Here is a 16920-nt window from a genome sequence, read left to right on the forward strand (position 1 = left end):
TGAGACAGGATTGTGTAGTGGCAGAGATCTGGGGAAGGGTACCAAAAAGAACACAAAGAACACAGTGGCCTCCATTCTTAAATGGAAGAAGTTTGGAACCACCAAGACTCTTCCTACAGCTGGCCGTACGGCCAAACTGAGCAATCGGTGGGGAGAAGGGCCTTGGTCAGGGAGGTGACCAAGAACCCGATGGTCACTCTGTCAGAGCTCTAGAGTTCCTCTGTGGAGACGGGAGAACCTTCCAGAAGGACAACAATCTCTGCAGCACTCCACCAATCAGGCCCAATGGAAGCCACTCCTCAGTAAAAGGAACATGACAGCCCGCTTGGAGTTTGACAAAAGGCACCTAAAGACTCTCAGACAATGAGAAACAAGATTCTCTGGTCTGATGAAACCAAGATTGAACTCTTTGGCATGAATGCCAAGCGTCATGTCTGGAGAAAACCTGGCACCATCCCTACGGTGAAGCATGGTGGTGACAGCATCATGCTGTGGGGATGTTTTTCAGAGGCAGGGARTGGGAGACTAGTCAGGATCGAGGCAAAGATGAACGGTGCAAAGTACAGAGAGATCCTTGAAGAAAACCTGCTCCAGAGCGCTTAGGACCTCAGACAGAGGCAACGGTTCACCTTCCAACAGGACAACGACCCTAAGCACACACAACGCAGGAGTGGCTTCAGGACAAGTCTCTYAATGTCTTTGAGTTGCCCAGTCAGTGCCTGGACTTGAACCTGATCAAACATCTCTGGAGAGACCTGAAAATAGCTGTGCTGCAACTCTCCCCATCCAACCTGACAGAGCTTGAGAGGATCTGCAGAGAAGAATTGGAGAAACTCCCCAAATACAGGTGTGCCAAGCTTGTAGCGTCATACCCAAGAAGACTTGATGCTGTAATTGCTGCCAAAGATGTTTCAACAAAGTACTYAGTAAAGTGTCTGAATACTTATGTAAATGTGACATTTCAGCAAACATTTCTAAAAACCTGTTTTTGCTTTGTCATTATGGGGTATTGTGTGTAGATTGACGAGGGGGAAAAAACAATTTAATCAATTTTAGAATAAGGATTTTAACTCGCCGTGTGCTGAATCCCAATAATTATTTTGTACTGTGTACCTTTAGCTCTGTGTGTCTCTACCACTCTCCACCTCAAACATCCGTCCACATCCCTTCTACCTCCCCATCCTCTTGTCCCCCCCGGGCCTGTCTTCATCTGGGCTGATCGTGTTTCTGTGTGCTCTTGACGAAACAGGCTGGTGCATTACAAGAGGAATCTGTGGCTGTGACCTGTGCCAAACACCTTGTCACAGAAGCATTGTAGAGAACAATAGTCTCAGTGTGGAGAGGCCCTCTCTGCTCCTCTCTCGCAGCATGCCCTGAGCATCACACGTCTCAACCACCAGCCATTTCACTGAGGTCAGACTCTGGCTGTGTCTGAAATGGCATCCTTTTCCCTTATAGTGCATTAGGTTTGGTCAGAAAAAGTAGTACACAATCTAGTGAATAGGGTACCATTTCAAACGAAGCTTCTCTCTCTCTCAGAGAGACCAATCAACCAGGCCTCACCTGACTATGGGTCAAGGTGCAGTGACAAGGGTGGAATTGTCTGGTAGTTTGGGAAGTGTTGCCGACGTGTCATGTTCGGGATTGCAAAGTAATATCTGGATGACAATGATCCATCACTGTAGCTAAGTTATGTGTAGTCACAGACAGTAGAAGTGGACTGGGTGTTCTATTGCAGTCCATGACTGTTCTACACTATACATTTATGCTGCTCTTATACTAACGTTAACCCCTTCCATGAAATATTGTTTACCACAATAGCAAGGAAGTAGCAAACCTTCACAAGCTACTGGGGACACGCCTACTTCACACACGTCTACTTTTTATTTTTCTTCCAAGCCAGTAGCCGGACGCCGCTCTGGTCTGGTGGAAGTGTCGCGGCCGTGTCGGCTCTCCACGGCCGACTGGCCGGTGCTCAGCAGGGTACCATCCCCGACGGGGTCTCCCCCTTCCCTGGAGAACGAACCTGTTCTCGACCCAACCAACCAACCATGGAGATGCGTCACTCGCCGTGGAAGTTGAAGTAAGCGTCCTCTGGCAACGGGGGTCTCCTTGGAGATGTTGAGCCCGACCTGACACAGAKCAGAAACAGCTTTGCCGCTCTGGATCCAGAGGTTCCAGCGCCTTCTTCATTTGGGGCTTCCCATTCAAGATCGGATCCGGAAGTACCTGCGTCTTCGTCCTCTGTCCTGTCTCCCTCTCCAGTGGCTTCTACCTCGGGTTCAGATCCCCGGAGCTCCCACCCTCATCAGACCGTGAGGCTGCCATTTAACATAGCCAGCTGTCATCATAGGCAGCTCTATGGTGAGAAACATCTCGGTTCACAAGGCAGAAACCCTGTGCTACCCACGAGCACGAGTACAGGATATCACAAGGCTGCTCCTGACTGTTCTATGACAGATGCCGGGAGCTGACACTGTCGTCGTCCATGTGGGGTCAAACGACATCAGGAGGGCTAGCTCAGAACATCTGAAAGTGATTTTAAAGAACTAATTTTAGCATTAAAATACTCCAAAAAACAGCCAATCATTTCAGATCCAGTACCATCGTTGGGACGCGGGTGTGAAAGATTCAGCAGGCTACTGGCAATACACATCTGGCTAAAAGATTATTGTAGCTCTGCTGGAGTCACTTGTATAGATAACTTTGACACCTTCTGGAAACAGAAGATACTCTACAGGAATGACAGAGTCCATCCAAATCATCTTGTCTCCTAGACTCTTCCAAGGCTGCGTTGAAACAATGACTTATCAATGACCCAAGACCAGCTCAGTTAATCCCTACCATTGTGACAATGAGTCGGCATAATGCTGCATTCAATATACATTATTCTAGGGGTGTTGGCAGACACAATGTAAGTAGCTTAATTTATGTCCCCCTAATTTCCCTGAATACCTCTGTTGTATGCAGTAATCATGAGCCCATGAACCAGAGTTACACTGTTAGCACTGAGGCGGTGTGCCATAGTAGGTAGACCTCTCAGCTCCAATACAAATAACATGAGCAAGTCTACTTCTGATAAGCTTCCCAGTAAAGCATTAAAAACAATCAAGCATCCCAGAAAAGTGCTACAAATAGCCATATTAACATATGCAGCATATGCAGTCCATGATGTCAATAACTTGCTTGTAGCAGATGACATTCATAATCTGAGTATCTCTGAAACTCACTAAGATAATACCTTTGATGATACAGTGGTAGCAATACATGGTTAGAACATTTACAGAAAAGACAGAAATGCCAACGGGGGTGGTCTGTAGAAAGAACCACGTTCATATAAAGCTTAGCGACGATCTAATGTTAAATACTGTTGAAGTAATATGACTACAGGTTCATCTGCCTCACCTAAAGCCCATTCTGGTGGGAAGCTGCTATAGACCACCAACTGCTAACAGTCAGTATCTGGATAATATGTGTGAAATGCTTGATCATGTATGTGACATCAACAGAGAAGTATATTTTCTGGGTGATTTAAATATTGACTGGCTGTCCACTCAAGAAAAATCTTCAAACTGTAACCAGTGCCTGCAGCCTGGTTCAGGTTGTCAGTCAATCTACCAGGGTATTTACAAACAGCACAGGAATGAAATCATCAACACGTATTGATCACATCTTTACTAATCCTGCAGACATTTGATTTAAAGCAGTATCCAAATCCATAGGATGTAGTGATCACAATATAATAGTCATATCTAGGAAAACTAAAGTTCCAAAGGCCGGGCCTAATATTGTGTATAAGAGGTCATACAATACGTTTTGTAGTGATTCATATGTTGACTATGTAAAGAATATTTGCTGGTCTGTGGTSTGTAATGAGGAGCAACCAGACGCTGCACTTGACACATTTCTGAAATTGCTTATTCCAGTTAATAATAAGCATGCACTCATTAAGAAAATGACTGTTAAAAACTGTTAAATCCCCTRGGATTGATGAGGAATTGAAGAATTTTATGGTTGAGAGGGATGAGGCAAAAGGTATAGCAAATAAATCTGGCAGCTCAACTGATTGGCAAGCGTACTGCAAATTAAGAAATCATGTGACTAAGCTAAATAAAATGTAAATAAACTATACTATGAAACAAAGATAAACTAGATAAAGAATGATAGTAAAAAGCTTTGGAGCACCTTAAATGACATTTTGGGGAGAAAAGCCAACTCGGCTCCATCATTCATTGAATCAGATGGCTCATTTATCACAAAACTCACTGATATTGCCAACTACTTTAATGACTTTTTCATTGGCAAGATAAGCAAACTTAGAGATGGCATGCCAGCAACAAATGCTGACACTACACATCCAAGTATATCAGACCAAATTATAAAAGACAAGAATTGTACTTTTGAATTCCGTAAAGTCAGTGTGGAAGAGGTGAAAAAATTATTGTTGTCCATCAACAATGACAAGCCACCGGGGTCTGACAATCTGGATGGAAAATAACTGAGGATAATAGCGGACGATATTGCCACTCCTATTTRCCACTTCTTCAAGTTAAGCCTACTAGAAAGTGTGTGCCCTCAGGCCTGGAGGGAAGCTAAAGTAATTCCGCTACCCAAGAATAGTAAAGCCCCCTTTGCTGGCTCAAATAGCCGACCAATCAGCCTGTTACCAACCCTTAGTAAACTTCTGGAAAAAATMGTGTTTGACCAGATACAATGCAATTTCACAGGAAACAAATTGACAACAGACTTTCAGCACGCTTATAGGCAAGGACACTCAACAAGCACAGCACTTGCACAAATGACTGATGATTGACAGAGAAATTGATGATACAATTATTGTGGGGGCTGTCTTGTTAGACTTCAGTACAACTTTTGACATTAACGATCATAGTCTGCTGCTGGAATAACGTACACTACCMTTCAAAAGTTTGGGGTCACTTAGAAATGTCCTTGTTTTTGAAAGAAAAGCACATTTTTTGTCCATTAAAATKACATTAAATTGATCAGAAATACAGTGTAGACATTGTTAGTGTTGTAAATTACTATTGTAGCTGGAAATGGCAGATTTCTTGCTCCCTCTGCTGTTGCCTGAAGTCCACGATCATCTCCTTTGTTTTGTTGACGTTGAMTGAGAGGTTGTTTTCCTGACACCACACTCCGAYAGCCCTCCGAGAGCCCTCACCCTGTAGTCTGTCTCGTCGTTGTTGGTAATCAAGCCCACTACTGTTGTGTCYTCTGCAAACTTTATGATTGAGTTGGAGGCATYCATGGCCACGCAGTGATGGGTGAACAGGGAGTACAGGAGGGGGCTGAGCACGCACCCTTGTGGGTCCTCAGTGTTGAGGATCAGCGAAGTGTAGATGTTGTTTCCTACAGACCGCAAAGCCGACAGTCAGTATTCCCTTAAGACCGCGACAGTAAAGGAACCTATGGGATTAGTTGCTGAAGCATGCGGGGCATGTGAATTACTTTTTTCTCTCCCAGGTATGGTATGGGAGCAGAGACAGAGATGGTCAGACAGCAAGAATGGGACTTGACACAGTTTAAATAATTTGCAATGGCATTCTAAGAAGGCTGCGTTACKCTCTTTCCTCCCTCTCCTCCATATTGATAATGACCAGGGCACATCCCCAGCTCCCCTTGGGGTACTATTACAGTATGTCATCTCTTAGTGAGACACTGAAAAGACAAAGGCTTCCTCGGGGCAAATGGTTCCTCACAGAACTTCAAGGCATCCTTGCCAGTCGACAATTAACTTCTTTCAAAGTGGGTATAGAGACGACAACTCATGGAGCTCCAGCTCTTATTGTGTGAGGGGGGAGAGAACAGGCAGTTCTTACCTAAGTCAGAGCCTAAGAGCCCAGGGAGGAGCAACACTGATAGGCTACAGTAGATGTTTCCCAGTGACAATCAGCAAGACAGTCTGCCAACCTGCCAGCCAGCCAGCTAACCCCTTTCTTCAGTCCCCTGATTCATATGACAGTTGTTTCCCATAGCCAGCCAGCCCCTCCTCAGAGTCCTCAGGGTTCATGTGTCTCTTTCTCTCCATGGGATCCCACCTCCCTTTCACAGCCAGTSTCTTTATTAGAGGGTTTCCCAGTGTCTCTCTGAACTGTCCTTTACTCTTCTGAGCCAGACGTTTGTATCATTGTGTGCATCCCAAATTAACCAAAAATGACCCATAGGTTTCTGGCCAAAGGTAGGGCACTATAAAGGAAATAGGGTGCCATTGGGGAAACAATTATTGTCCTTTCACTCTTGAGGTTTTCTTCTCTGATTCAGAGGGGTTGGGTTAAATGCAGAAGACACATTAAATGCATCCAGTTGTCCAACTGACTAGGTATCCCCTTTCCCTTCCCTTTCCCATTCTGTTTCTTTACAGGACTAATAGACACCCTCATCCTAATAAATTACCCCCTCTTTACACTACCTGCTATTGACTTTCCCCTCTGTAGTACCTGGTATTGACAGAATCACAGCGTCACCATTGTTCACACTGCCTCAGGTTACTGTCATACAAGGGTAACGACAGGTAGTGGCATGCGTCCCCAAATGGTACCCCATTCCCTTTATAGTGCACTACTTTTGACCAGGTACCACACAGTTCTGGCRAAAAGTACTGCACTACATAGGAGATAGGGTGTGATTTGGGACGCATATACTGTTGTCACATCACCTTGCTCATCAATACGGGCTTGGCTGCTGTCTGTCACGGTTGCCGATGTCTTTTGCATTTTCACTTATCCATCAAGCGTTCAAGTTACTGTACTCTAGCTTGTCCCATTGAAGCCTGTTAATTACTGTAACTGCAACAAACTTGGCAAAGGGGCAGGATTCGATTAAAGTTGAGTTTTTATTTAAACAGAAAAACACGGCGAATTAAACAGGTTTCAATAAAAACATGAAGCTTGAGCTTCCCGAGTGGCACAGCAGTCTAAGGCACTGCATCACAGTGCTAGAGCCATCACTCAGATCCGGGTTTGATCCCGGGCTGTGTCGCAGCTAGCCGCGACCAGGAGACCCGTGAGGTGGCGCACAATTGGCCCAGGGTCATCTGGGTTAGGGGAGGGTTTGGCCGGATAGGATGTCCTTATCCCATCGCGCTCTAGTGACTCCTTGTGGTGGGCCGGGCACATGCACGCTGATTTCGGTTGCCAGTTGTACGGTGTTTCCTCCGACACGTTGGTGCGGCTGACTTCCGGGTTAAGCGAGCAGTGTGTCAAGAAGCACTGTGGCTTGGCGGGGTCGTGTTTCGGAGGACGCATTGCTCTCAACCTTCGTCTCTCCCAAGTCCGTACGGGAGTTGCAGCGATGGGACAAGACTGTAACTACCAATTGGATATCATGAAAAAMGGGTAAAAAGTACAACAACAAAGTTTATGCCTGGTACCGATCCTTGTCCTGGTCCAGTCTACACCAGTTTACTTACAGTATATACTGTAGATATCCTAAGCTTCTGCATCAGTTATTTCAAGGTCCTTCCAATTTATTTCCTTCAGCACTTTCCTTTTCTAGAGTACCTGGAGATGGGGTGTATTTCCTCCTTTCACACACAAGGGAGAAGAAGGGAAGCATGGAAAGGGATTTCAGGCATTGATTGTATTACGTTTTTATGCAGAATTTGACAGAGGCTGGCATTTGACCACACTTATCCTTCCAGATGATCATACCTGGGAAAGCAGGGGACCCTCTCTATCTGAATGCAATTTATCCAGAGTGAAATTGCGTCTCGCACTCCGGCCTCACTCTCCACAGATCCATGACGAGAAATTCCATAGGTGGATTAGTCACGCCTTGGCCTAGCGATATTTACATTGGGGATGTATTTCACAGTGTTTTAAAGGCAACCACCTCACTGCAGCTCAAGGCTGTGGGATGAACAGGCCAATCACAGAGGAGAGCACAGACCATGACTGATGGGGTGGTCTCACATATCAAGATGTGAAGGAAAGAAGTCACAGGCTGTGTGTGTGTGTGCGTGTGTGTGTGTGTGTGTGTGAGAGAGAGAATGCATTTAATGGATGACTGGTGCCTTCGTTCAGTGTTTCTCAACTTTTTTATACCAGGGACTACCAGCAAGCTATGTTCACTCGTGTCAGGGTCCACTTACATTAAAACTATCATTGTACTATATACAGTATATCATATACACTAACCACCACTCTCTCTCTCTCTGTGTCTCCAGAGGACCAGATTCCCCATGGGTTCCCCACCATAGATATGGGACCCCAGCTGAAGGTAGTAGAGCGGACCCGTACAGCCACCATGCTGTGTGCTGCCAGTGGCAACCCCGACCCAGAGATCTCCTGGTTCAAGGACTTCCTCCCTGTAGATATCAACAGCAGCAACGGAAGAATCAAACAGCTCCGCTCAGGTACAGAGTCTCCGCACGGTCCCCACATACTGTACATGGTTATTTCTGAGAAACACACACACACAGTATTTTGCACTATGCCATGTCAAACACACCCAATAAAATCACTGAAATTCAATATATATTCCAATGCTGTGTTGAACAATGATGAGAATATGCATCTATTTGTGTAGAATGTATTTTTTTTWATTAAAATGTAATTGCCAAATCACTCCTTAAAGTTGTGAATAAATGTTTCTCTACTTTAATTTAACTGCATACAGCTCTGTAATTCCCTCAGTGGCTCCTGAAAGGGATTGCTGCTGCTGTTCTGTGCCTGTGGTGCCTTCAGTACCAGATGCAGGCAGCCATTCGTCTTAACATTATAACTAACCACAAGGCTCAGTACAACTCAGAAAGGTGGCCTGTTTCCAAGCACTTATTTAGTTAGTAAGGCAGGCGCAGCAAAGCTGTCCGGCTGTGGACTTCATACCTTTGTACTACAGGCCTATACCCTCCCTACAGTCAGTTTTGAGGGGGAAACAGTTCATGAAAATGTTGGAGTCTGGCTCCCTACTCCCTAAACCCTTAGCATCAATGCAACCTCCAAAAGCATTCCAGATAGGCATCAACTATTGAACCCCAGCCCTGGCAGCATAGAATATAATATAGAAACAGAGGTATAATTGCAGTGTTTCACCTCTGGCTCCTATCCACAGACACAGAGAGAGGAAAGGCTGAGAGAAGCTGTKGGATGTCTCTGGTCTGCATTGTAAATGGCACCGTATCCCCTGTATAGAGCTCTATAGGGCTCTGGTCAAAAGCAGTGCACTATAAAGGGATATAAAGAGAATAGGATGCCATTTGGGACACAGGCTATGTGTAGCTTTGAAGCCTGTGGAAGCTGGAGGATTTCCCCAGGCAGGCTTCAGCTGCAGAGGCCTCAGGTGAAGACAGATCCTCCCGCCATGATGTATTATTAACATGACAGCACTGCAATTTTCTTAAATTTGGTTCATAGCGCTGGCTTGCCTTCCTCGTCACACATCGGCTGCATCCTAACTGTAACCTTATTCCCATCATAGTGCACWKCTTTTGATCAGAGCCCTGGGTTCTGGTCGAAAGTAGGGCACTATGTAGGGGAAAGTGTACCATTTGGGATGCATTATAATCCGACTGCAGTCAAGCACAAATGGGCATGTCTCTTTTTTTCTCTTCTTTTTTAAGTGCTGCCCGTTCGCTAAATGTCTGTCAGAGGTCAACTTGACATTCAAGCAATTTATTTGTTCCAATACAATTCATTACGCGCTCGTGAGATTACATTTGCTCATAAATTAGTATCCCTATTATAGGACCTTTTATCCATCAAGGAATGCTAATAGCCAAAATTTTCCATTTGAGACCTTTGCACTCTGGTAGCAAATGAAAGACAAGTCAGTATGTGTCCTTTGCGTCAAATGAAGCTCAGAGCTCTGTCCCACCTCTACTAAGGTTGRATCCCAAATGGCATGCTATTCCCTACATAGGGTGACATTTGGGATGCAGTCTTAAACATGTCATTGTCTCCCGGTAATTACCGATAGGCTTGTCCAAACCAGGAAGTCTGGCCCCTGACATCGATCAACACTGTTTACAATGCAGGCCACACAAAAAGCAAACAGACACTCATCCTGACACTCCTCCTCTGCTGTCCTGGGGATCTGATAGGGAGGAAGAGAGGTGTGGGGGAGGAGTAGGAGTGGAAGAGGAGGAGGATTAGTGTCTCTAGAAGTGGCTAAACCTCTATCCTTTCCGGTAAATACTCCTGGAGTAGCAGGTGTACCAGGCCACGGCTCTGTGTGTGGAGTAGTCACTCAAACTCTTCTGGGTCCTCCTGACTCACCAGGGTTGGATCCCAAATGTCACCTTTTCCTCTTTATAGTGCACCTCATTCCCTTTATAGTGCAATACTTTTGAAAGGGGCTTTATTCAAATGTAGTACACTATATAGGAAATAGAGGGTCATTTGGGACACAGCCTAGGTGATTGGTGATTCTCTCCACTGCAGCCTGCTAGTAACATAATTAGCTGAGTTTTATTATGCCATCCTTGAATTATTATGAATATGTATATGGTTAATGATGACATGATAAAATGTGTTAAATATATACGGTCATAATGTTATGTCCTTGTGAAGGCAGAGCATGGACTAATTAATTCCAAGGTAATAGGTTATTGTTGTGCATTAACCCCAATGTATTTCTTCACCATATAGGAAAATGAATACCTGCCTACTGTATCCAGGATATTGCGAAAACATAATAAAGTACCATTATTTTTCACAATTTACCTAGTACCTGCTACACTGAAATCTGTCATGGACAAAGCATGTGATATTCATACTGAACTAAAACCAACCTCAGCTCAGTACATGGAGGCTGTATGTCTGTCCTGGCAGGTCTCAGCGTAGACCCAGTCCTCTTTAAGCTGCTGATGACCTCATCAACATGGGACACACAGCTTTTAGGGGGCTCTCCGTCCTCTTCTCTCAACCCCTCTCCTCCACCTATATCCTCCTGTTTAATGAGTGGATACTGGTTTGGATTTATTATCCAGATCGTGTGTATCTGTATAGTAACCAAACCGACTCCTCCAACGTTTGTCGCATATGACTAAATATGCCCAAATGACCCCGTACTAACAACTACAGGAATAATCAATGAAATCAAACAATATATTATTTGTGAAGACAAAATATGCAGCTAATTAGTTAGAGGGTGGTCCACAAAAAAAGGATAATTAATAAAAATGTATTTTATATGGCCTGTTCAATACACATGTTTAAACATGTGATTTTAACGGCTATAACTTAGTCATATTGAGATGTTTCAGTATGCGAATAACACTGCACCCACCTAAGACTTTCTCTCACAATGCAGCAGCAATATCACAACTTAGGCTACTGTATTCCAGGGCACAGGTTTCTTAGTATTACATCAGATACTGTTGTAGCCTGTGTTTGTGTTAACCTCATTACGACAGGAAGCTGAACAGCCCAGATTAGTTAACCTGTCTAGAGTTAGTCTGTAGACATTATCAGAATGTCTTAGGTAACAGCCAGAAACAGGCCTGTTTTGGGTGGACGGCGGATCACTATTCAAGGTTGATGTTGATGGCCAGGTGTTAACACAAACAAGCAGGTGGGGAGAATAAGTAGCTTTGCAATCATAGCAGACTGACAGCTCAGTAGCACAAATAGCCAGGTGTATAGCATAAACAATAATGGGGAGAAAACAAATATCCAGGTGTACACAACATAAAGAGTCAGGATTATAGCACACAGCAGGCAAGTGCAGAGCAGAAGTAGTCGGGTATTCAGAAAATAGGCAGTCAGTACTAGGATATTACGAAATAAGTACTGGTTACAGATAACCGGCTTAGTCAGAGTTACCACTCTGTTACCACTCTGGTACGCTCACCCAACACAACAAAACACAAACTTGTGTTATATCCAGAAATGTAAAAAGCAATTTTTTTATAAACATGTTGAGGGAGAAATAGCTTCTGGAATTCAATACTCAAGTTCTTCTTCACTCTGCCGTTTCTTCTCTTTTTTCTTTCTTTCTTTCTGTCTTTCTTTCTTTCTTTCTCTCATCTTTGTACTAATGCTTCTCTCTAATCTTATTTGCATTCAAATTACCTCTCCAGGTGGTACACCAATCAGAGGTAAGAATGCTGGGTACACAGAAAACTGTCCACTCACGTCATCCTTCCTGTCCTCCTCCTCATTCTCCTCCTCCATTCCCTCCTCCTTTCACCTCACAATGTCCTCATCACCAGTTGTCTCACTCTCTCTCTGGGCCCTGACTCCTTCTCCACATCAGTACATGACCCTTTGTAAGTCTGTCTGGTCAATGGCACCTCTAAAAACACAAACGTCAAAGAACGAATCTACAAAATCCRTACTAGACATCCCACTCAAATTAAACCGTCTTAACGTTCACCTAAGAAAACTGTAACTTCATAGAAAGATGGACCTGCTTAAACTGTAGATTAACAAAACATATGATTCATATTTTGAATGGCAGCTCTATCCTGAGCGTAGATCGTGATCTCTTGACCACTCTTTCAGTTTTTATATTCCTAGACTCCTCGCGATGAGCCTGACATTACTGTATTTCCATTCCCAACGTATGGCGGGARTGACACCTGCTATGATTAGTAGTCTGTGATGTGTTTTAGAGGTGGTCAACGCTGACCCCTGTCTGAGCACTGTCCTGAGAGGCTGTAGTCAGAGGCAGGAAGGAGGAAGAGGTACTAGATTGCATTATTAAAGGTTCAACTTCGTTGGGCAGAGTGAGAGTGGAGCTTCTGGCAGCTAGCTACACTCTTTATTGAGGGTCCTAGAATCTCCATGGCTGCGCCTCAAATGGCACCCTATTCCCTACATAGTGCCCTAGTCAAAAGTYGTGCACTATGAATAGGGTGCCATTGGGGAAGCAGACCATCTCTCTGATTGAGAAGTTGTCTTATACCTCTGGCTTATTTTATACAAGGGAGAAAAGCGAGAGCAGGCTTCGGTGATTGGGTCAGAATGAACTTCCCCATTTGGCTGCTGCTCATCTCGTCGTCTCTCTCCAGAGATAAAGAACATCTCATCTCATCAAGGGGTCTCACTGCCATGAAGACGTGCTGAAAGGAAACGTGTTCCAAATGGCACCATATTCGCTATATTGCGTTACTTTTGACCGGAGCCCAATGGGCCCTTGACAAAAGTAGTGCACGGTATAGGTAATAGGTTGTCGTTTGGGATACATTTAAAATGGGTTCCACAAGATCCAATCAAAGAGGAATGGAAAGGGTAATACATATTATCCTTTTCCAGATTTAACTATGTGGCAATAACCAGCCACTGCTGCGTTCCTCTGCTCTCCGCACATCGGAGACAGGATTGCCCTAGCCTACACCAAGCGTTGATCACTAGAAGTTAAGGCTAGAGGGAGAAAGCTAAGACCTTGGAAAGAGAACTGTACATCAAACACGTCTCTCATTGTCATTCTGACACAATTGCATTGTGATATGGAAAGGAAATGTCTTGGAGGGAAGAAAGTCTTGCCTGAGTTGGGCTCTGTGTGTGTGTGTGTMGGGGGGGGGGGGTAGTTACAGGGGAGAGGGGGTATGAATGAGCCAATCGGAAGCTTGTCTGCGTATATGTGACGTTTGTAGCAGCAGGATAAACATCTCAGGCAGAATCCTCTAGATGACGTAACATGGTGGCTGCTGGATGAAGATATCTCTGGGCACCCATCCATCTCACCTAACTCCAGATTCACATGGATGTCACCACACACTTTTATTTCTATGTCCAAATTTTATCAGCAGTTGTGTGACAAACTCATCCCATATGATGCATTTCAGATTCATTTCTGAAATATATTCTCACATTTATTTTCGATTAATATTCCGTCACTGATCTCAAACTGCATGACGTGTGTAACATCACGATCAAGAGCATCCCTGTACATGAACACCTGACACACAGTCATGTTGTCTGTCAAAACCGATCCAGAGTCTACTGTATATGAATAATTGTTCATTGTATAAAGGAAAATGCACTGGGATGTATGCTTTGGTAAATGGTAAAAGAAAATGATAAACCACGTGATCACTCAGAGTGAGCCGGAACAGGTAAGTGTTACGTTCCTGATCCAGTCTTCATGTGTCATCCGTTTTAGACAGGGACGGCCAAAGAGGACTGTCGACAAGAGTAGGAATAAAAGAGTCTTTCACTCCCCTAGTCTGTTTTTTCTCATTTGTTTCCTCACTGTTTGAAAAATGGTTCCCGTCCTCACTGTCACTAACAGTAGAGCAGGTGATAAGAACTAATCAGTGGTGAACAAAGCAGAATTGATTAGTGATTTGTGGCTAGTTCATCTGTGAGGCTGAASGCTGAAGCTTTGGCGGAGTGATGGGGAGATCGTTAAAGTACAGCAGAACTCTTAGGGATTCCCATCTCTCTGTACTAACATTGTCATTACTCACATAATGGCTTAGGCCTGTATTGGACTTTAGTATTGAAAAGTGAGAAGATAAAGATATGTTTTCTTGTTTATGAGACAGCAGGTTTAGAATTCCTCACTTTTAAATTACTGTATGTATTTTTCTTACTTGATTTGCTTTTCTCCTCTGTCCAGTCTTACTGTAACATCAGGATGAGCTATAGTTCCTGTTAAATACCTCATATGAGTACTTCATGGAAATTGCTATTGCGTCGTTTCTGCAGTATTTAGGTCCCTAATAAGAAGCGTAATGCCCTCTTACCTGTCCGAAAAGTCGGCTTGGTTATTTGCATTTTTGTTTAGGCAAATGTGTGTGTGTGTGTGTGTGTGTGTGTGTGTGTGTGTGTGTGTGTGTGTGTGTGTGTGTTTGTGGGTGTGGGTGTGTGTGTGTGTGTGTGTGTGTGTGTGTGTGTGTGTGTGTGTGTGTGTGTGTGTGTGTGTGTGTGTGTGTGTGTGTGTGTGTGTGTGTGTGTGTGGTGTGTGTGTGTGTGAGTTTTGAAGTAGTGTAAGTCTGAACACACATTTCAGTGTGCATTAACTGCATTTTGTCCTAAATGTCACCCTGCTCCCTATATAGTGCACTACATTTGACCAGGGTGAATACGGCTCAAACAGTCAAAAATAGTACACTATGTAGGGAATAGGGTGCCATTTGATATGCAAACCATGTATCCATCTGAGTGGACTCTGAGGCTTGACAATGTGCCCTCTCCCTTCAGGAGCTCTCCAAATAGAAAACAGCGAGGAGTCGGACCAGGGCAAGTACGAGTGTGTGGCGGTCAACAGCGCCGGGACCCGCTACTCGGCTCCGGCCAACCTATACGTGAGAGGTAAGAGCCCTCCCTGCCTGGCGAGCGAGTCAGTGCTAACAGTGGGGGCCATCCACCTCTCCATAAAGTATCTATTCTATTCTATCACTTCCCTCACTGCTCTCTGGTCAAGCGCGAAAGACTAGTGTAAGCTAACCCACTCCACAGCTACACAACCAGGTCTGCTCTCTGGTCAAGTTAACCCACTCCTCTCCACAGCGAGCCTGGTCTGGCTATACAAATACTCCACATGGATCTATTCACTGGCTGGAAACTGACAAATGCCAACCAACTACTTCCTCACTGGAATAATAGAGCACCTACCCAGCCAAGCAGTCAGTGAAAGGCTCAGACTAACCTGTTGATGCCTGTTCTTGTCATGTCAATGTTTTGTCTATTCTCTGTGGGGGGTGTTTATTTTTCTTGATCTTTTATTTTCTCCTGGGTGATTCTATACTCCCTATAGGCCCCTGGTAAAAAGCAATGCACTATATAGGGATTAGGGTGCCATTTGGGATGCAGYCTTGGTGAAGTGGAGAGAGTTGTTATATGCTGGTGGTACATATGCAGTCTTGTAGACATACTGTGCATACAGGAAATAGACACCTCGTTGGTTACTGTCATCCTGAGTGTAGGAAATTCCCCTATCAACAGGATGCTATGCATTCTATGGCTGCGTCTCAAATGGCACTCTATCTCCTATTTAGTGCACTGCCTATTTGTTCTACTACTACAAAGCAAACAGGGCTGATGTCATATCAAACTCAACCCCCATGGTCTTTTAGAGAATAATGTTCGACAGCAAACAATTCAATTAGCCTCTATTCCGCCAGCCAATATCAGGTTCTCAAAGGCAATTTCCATGCTTCAACTCAAGTTGGTTCCTTATGTCCCTGTTTTATGCACACCCACAGGTTTTTACCGTGCTCATTGCAAACACATTGGAAAAGTTCACCAAGGGCAAAGAATTAAGTTATTCACACCTTTTTATGTTACTGATGTCACTTCTCCCCCARTCCCCCTCTCTGGCGCTCAAGGGCACCAGGCAACCCATCATTACGCACACCCGTCACCATCATTACGCTCAAGGGCACCAGGCAACCCATCATTACGCACACRCGTCACCATCATTACGCGCATGAGCACTTCATAGGACTCACCTGGATTCTATGACTTTATTGATTGCCTCTCCTATATCTGTCACTTCCTCAGTTTCTTCCCCATGTCTGCATTAATGTCATTTTGTTACCCCTATCCAGATGCTGTTCTATGTTTTGTTATACAGTTGGAAGTTTACATACACCTTCGCCAAATACATTTCAACTCAGTTTTTCACAATTCCTGACATTTGATCCTAGTAAAAATTCCCTGTCTTAGGTCAGTTAGGATCACCACTTTATTTTAAGAATGTGAAATGTCAGAATGATAGTAGAGAGAATGATTTATTTCAGCTTTTATTTCTTTCATCACATTCCCAGTGGGTCAGAAGCTTACATACACTCAATTAGTATTTGGTAGCATTGCCTTTAAATTGTTTAACTTGGGTCAAACGTTTCGGGTAGCCTTCCAGAAGCTTCCCACAATAAGTGATGTAAACGTCCAACTTCAACTGTATGTCCGTTTATCCATTAATCTTCACTCCCTGTACTTGCTTCTCGTCTCCCAGCGTCTGTCCTTACAGAATGGAGACACCAATATTGGAAGCATCAGGGAGTTTTTT

At 44.3% G+C, this 16920-nt stretch overlaps 1 protein-coding gene across 1 annotated transcript in view; it reads left to right on the top strand.

Annotated features, from left to right (window-relative positions):
* The window catches only part of ptprfa (protein tyrosine phosphatase receptor type Fa), a 461575-nt gene that overhangs the window by 284108 nt on the left and 160547 nt on the right, over window positions 1-16920 (top strand). The window contains exons 5-7 of the mRNA XM_070446207.1: window positions 8186-8374; window positions 12041-12058; window positions 15111-15221. Of these exons, the coding sequence (XP_070302308.1) occupies window positions 8186-8374; window positions 12041-12058; window positions 15111-15221 (318 nt within the window). The remainder of the gene's footprint in view (window positions 1-8185; window positions 8375-12040; window positions 12059-15110; window positions 15222-16920) is intronic.

The sequence above is a fragment of the Salvelinus sp. IW2-2015 genome, linkage group LG13, assembly GCF_002910315.2.
Source record: "Salvelinus sp. IW2-2015 linkage group LG13, ASM291031v2, whole genome shotgun sequence".
In the NCBI taxonomy this organism is placed as follows: Eukaryota; Metazoa; Chordata; class Actinopteri; order Salmoniformes; family Salmonidae; genus Salvelinus; species Salvelinus sp. IW2-2015.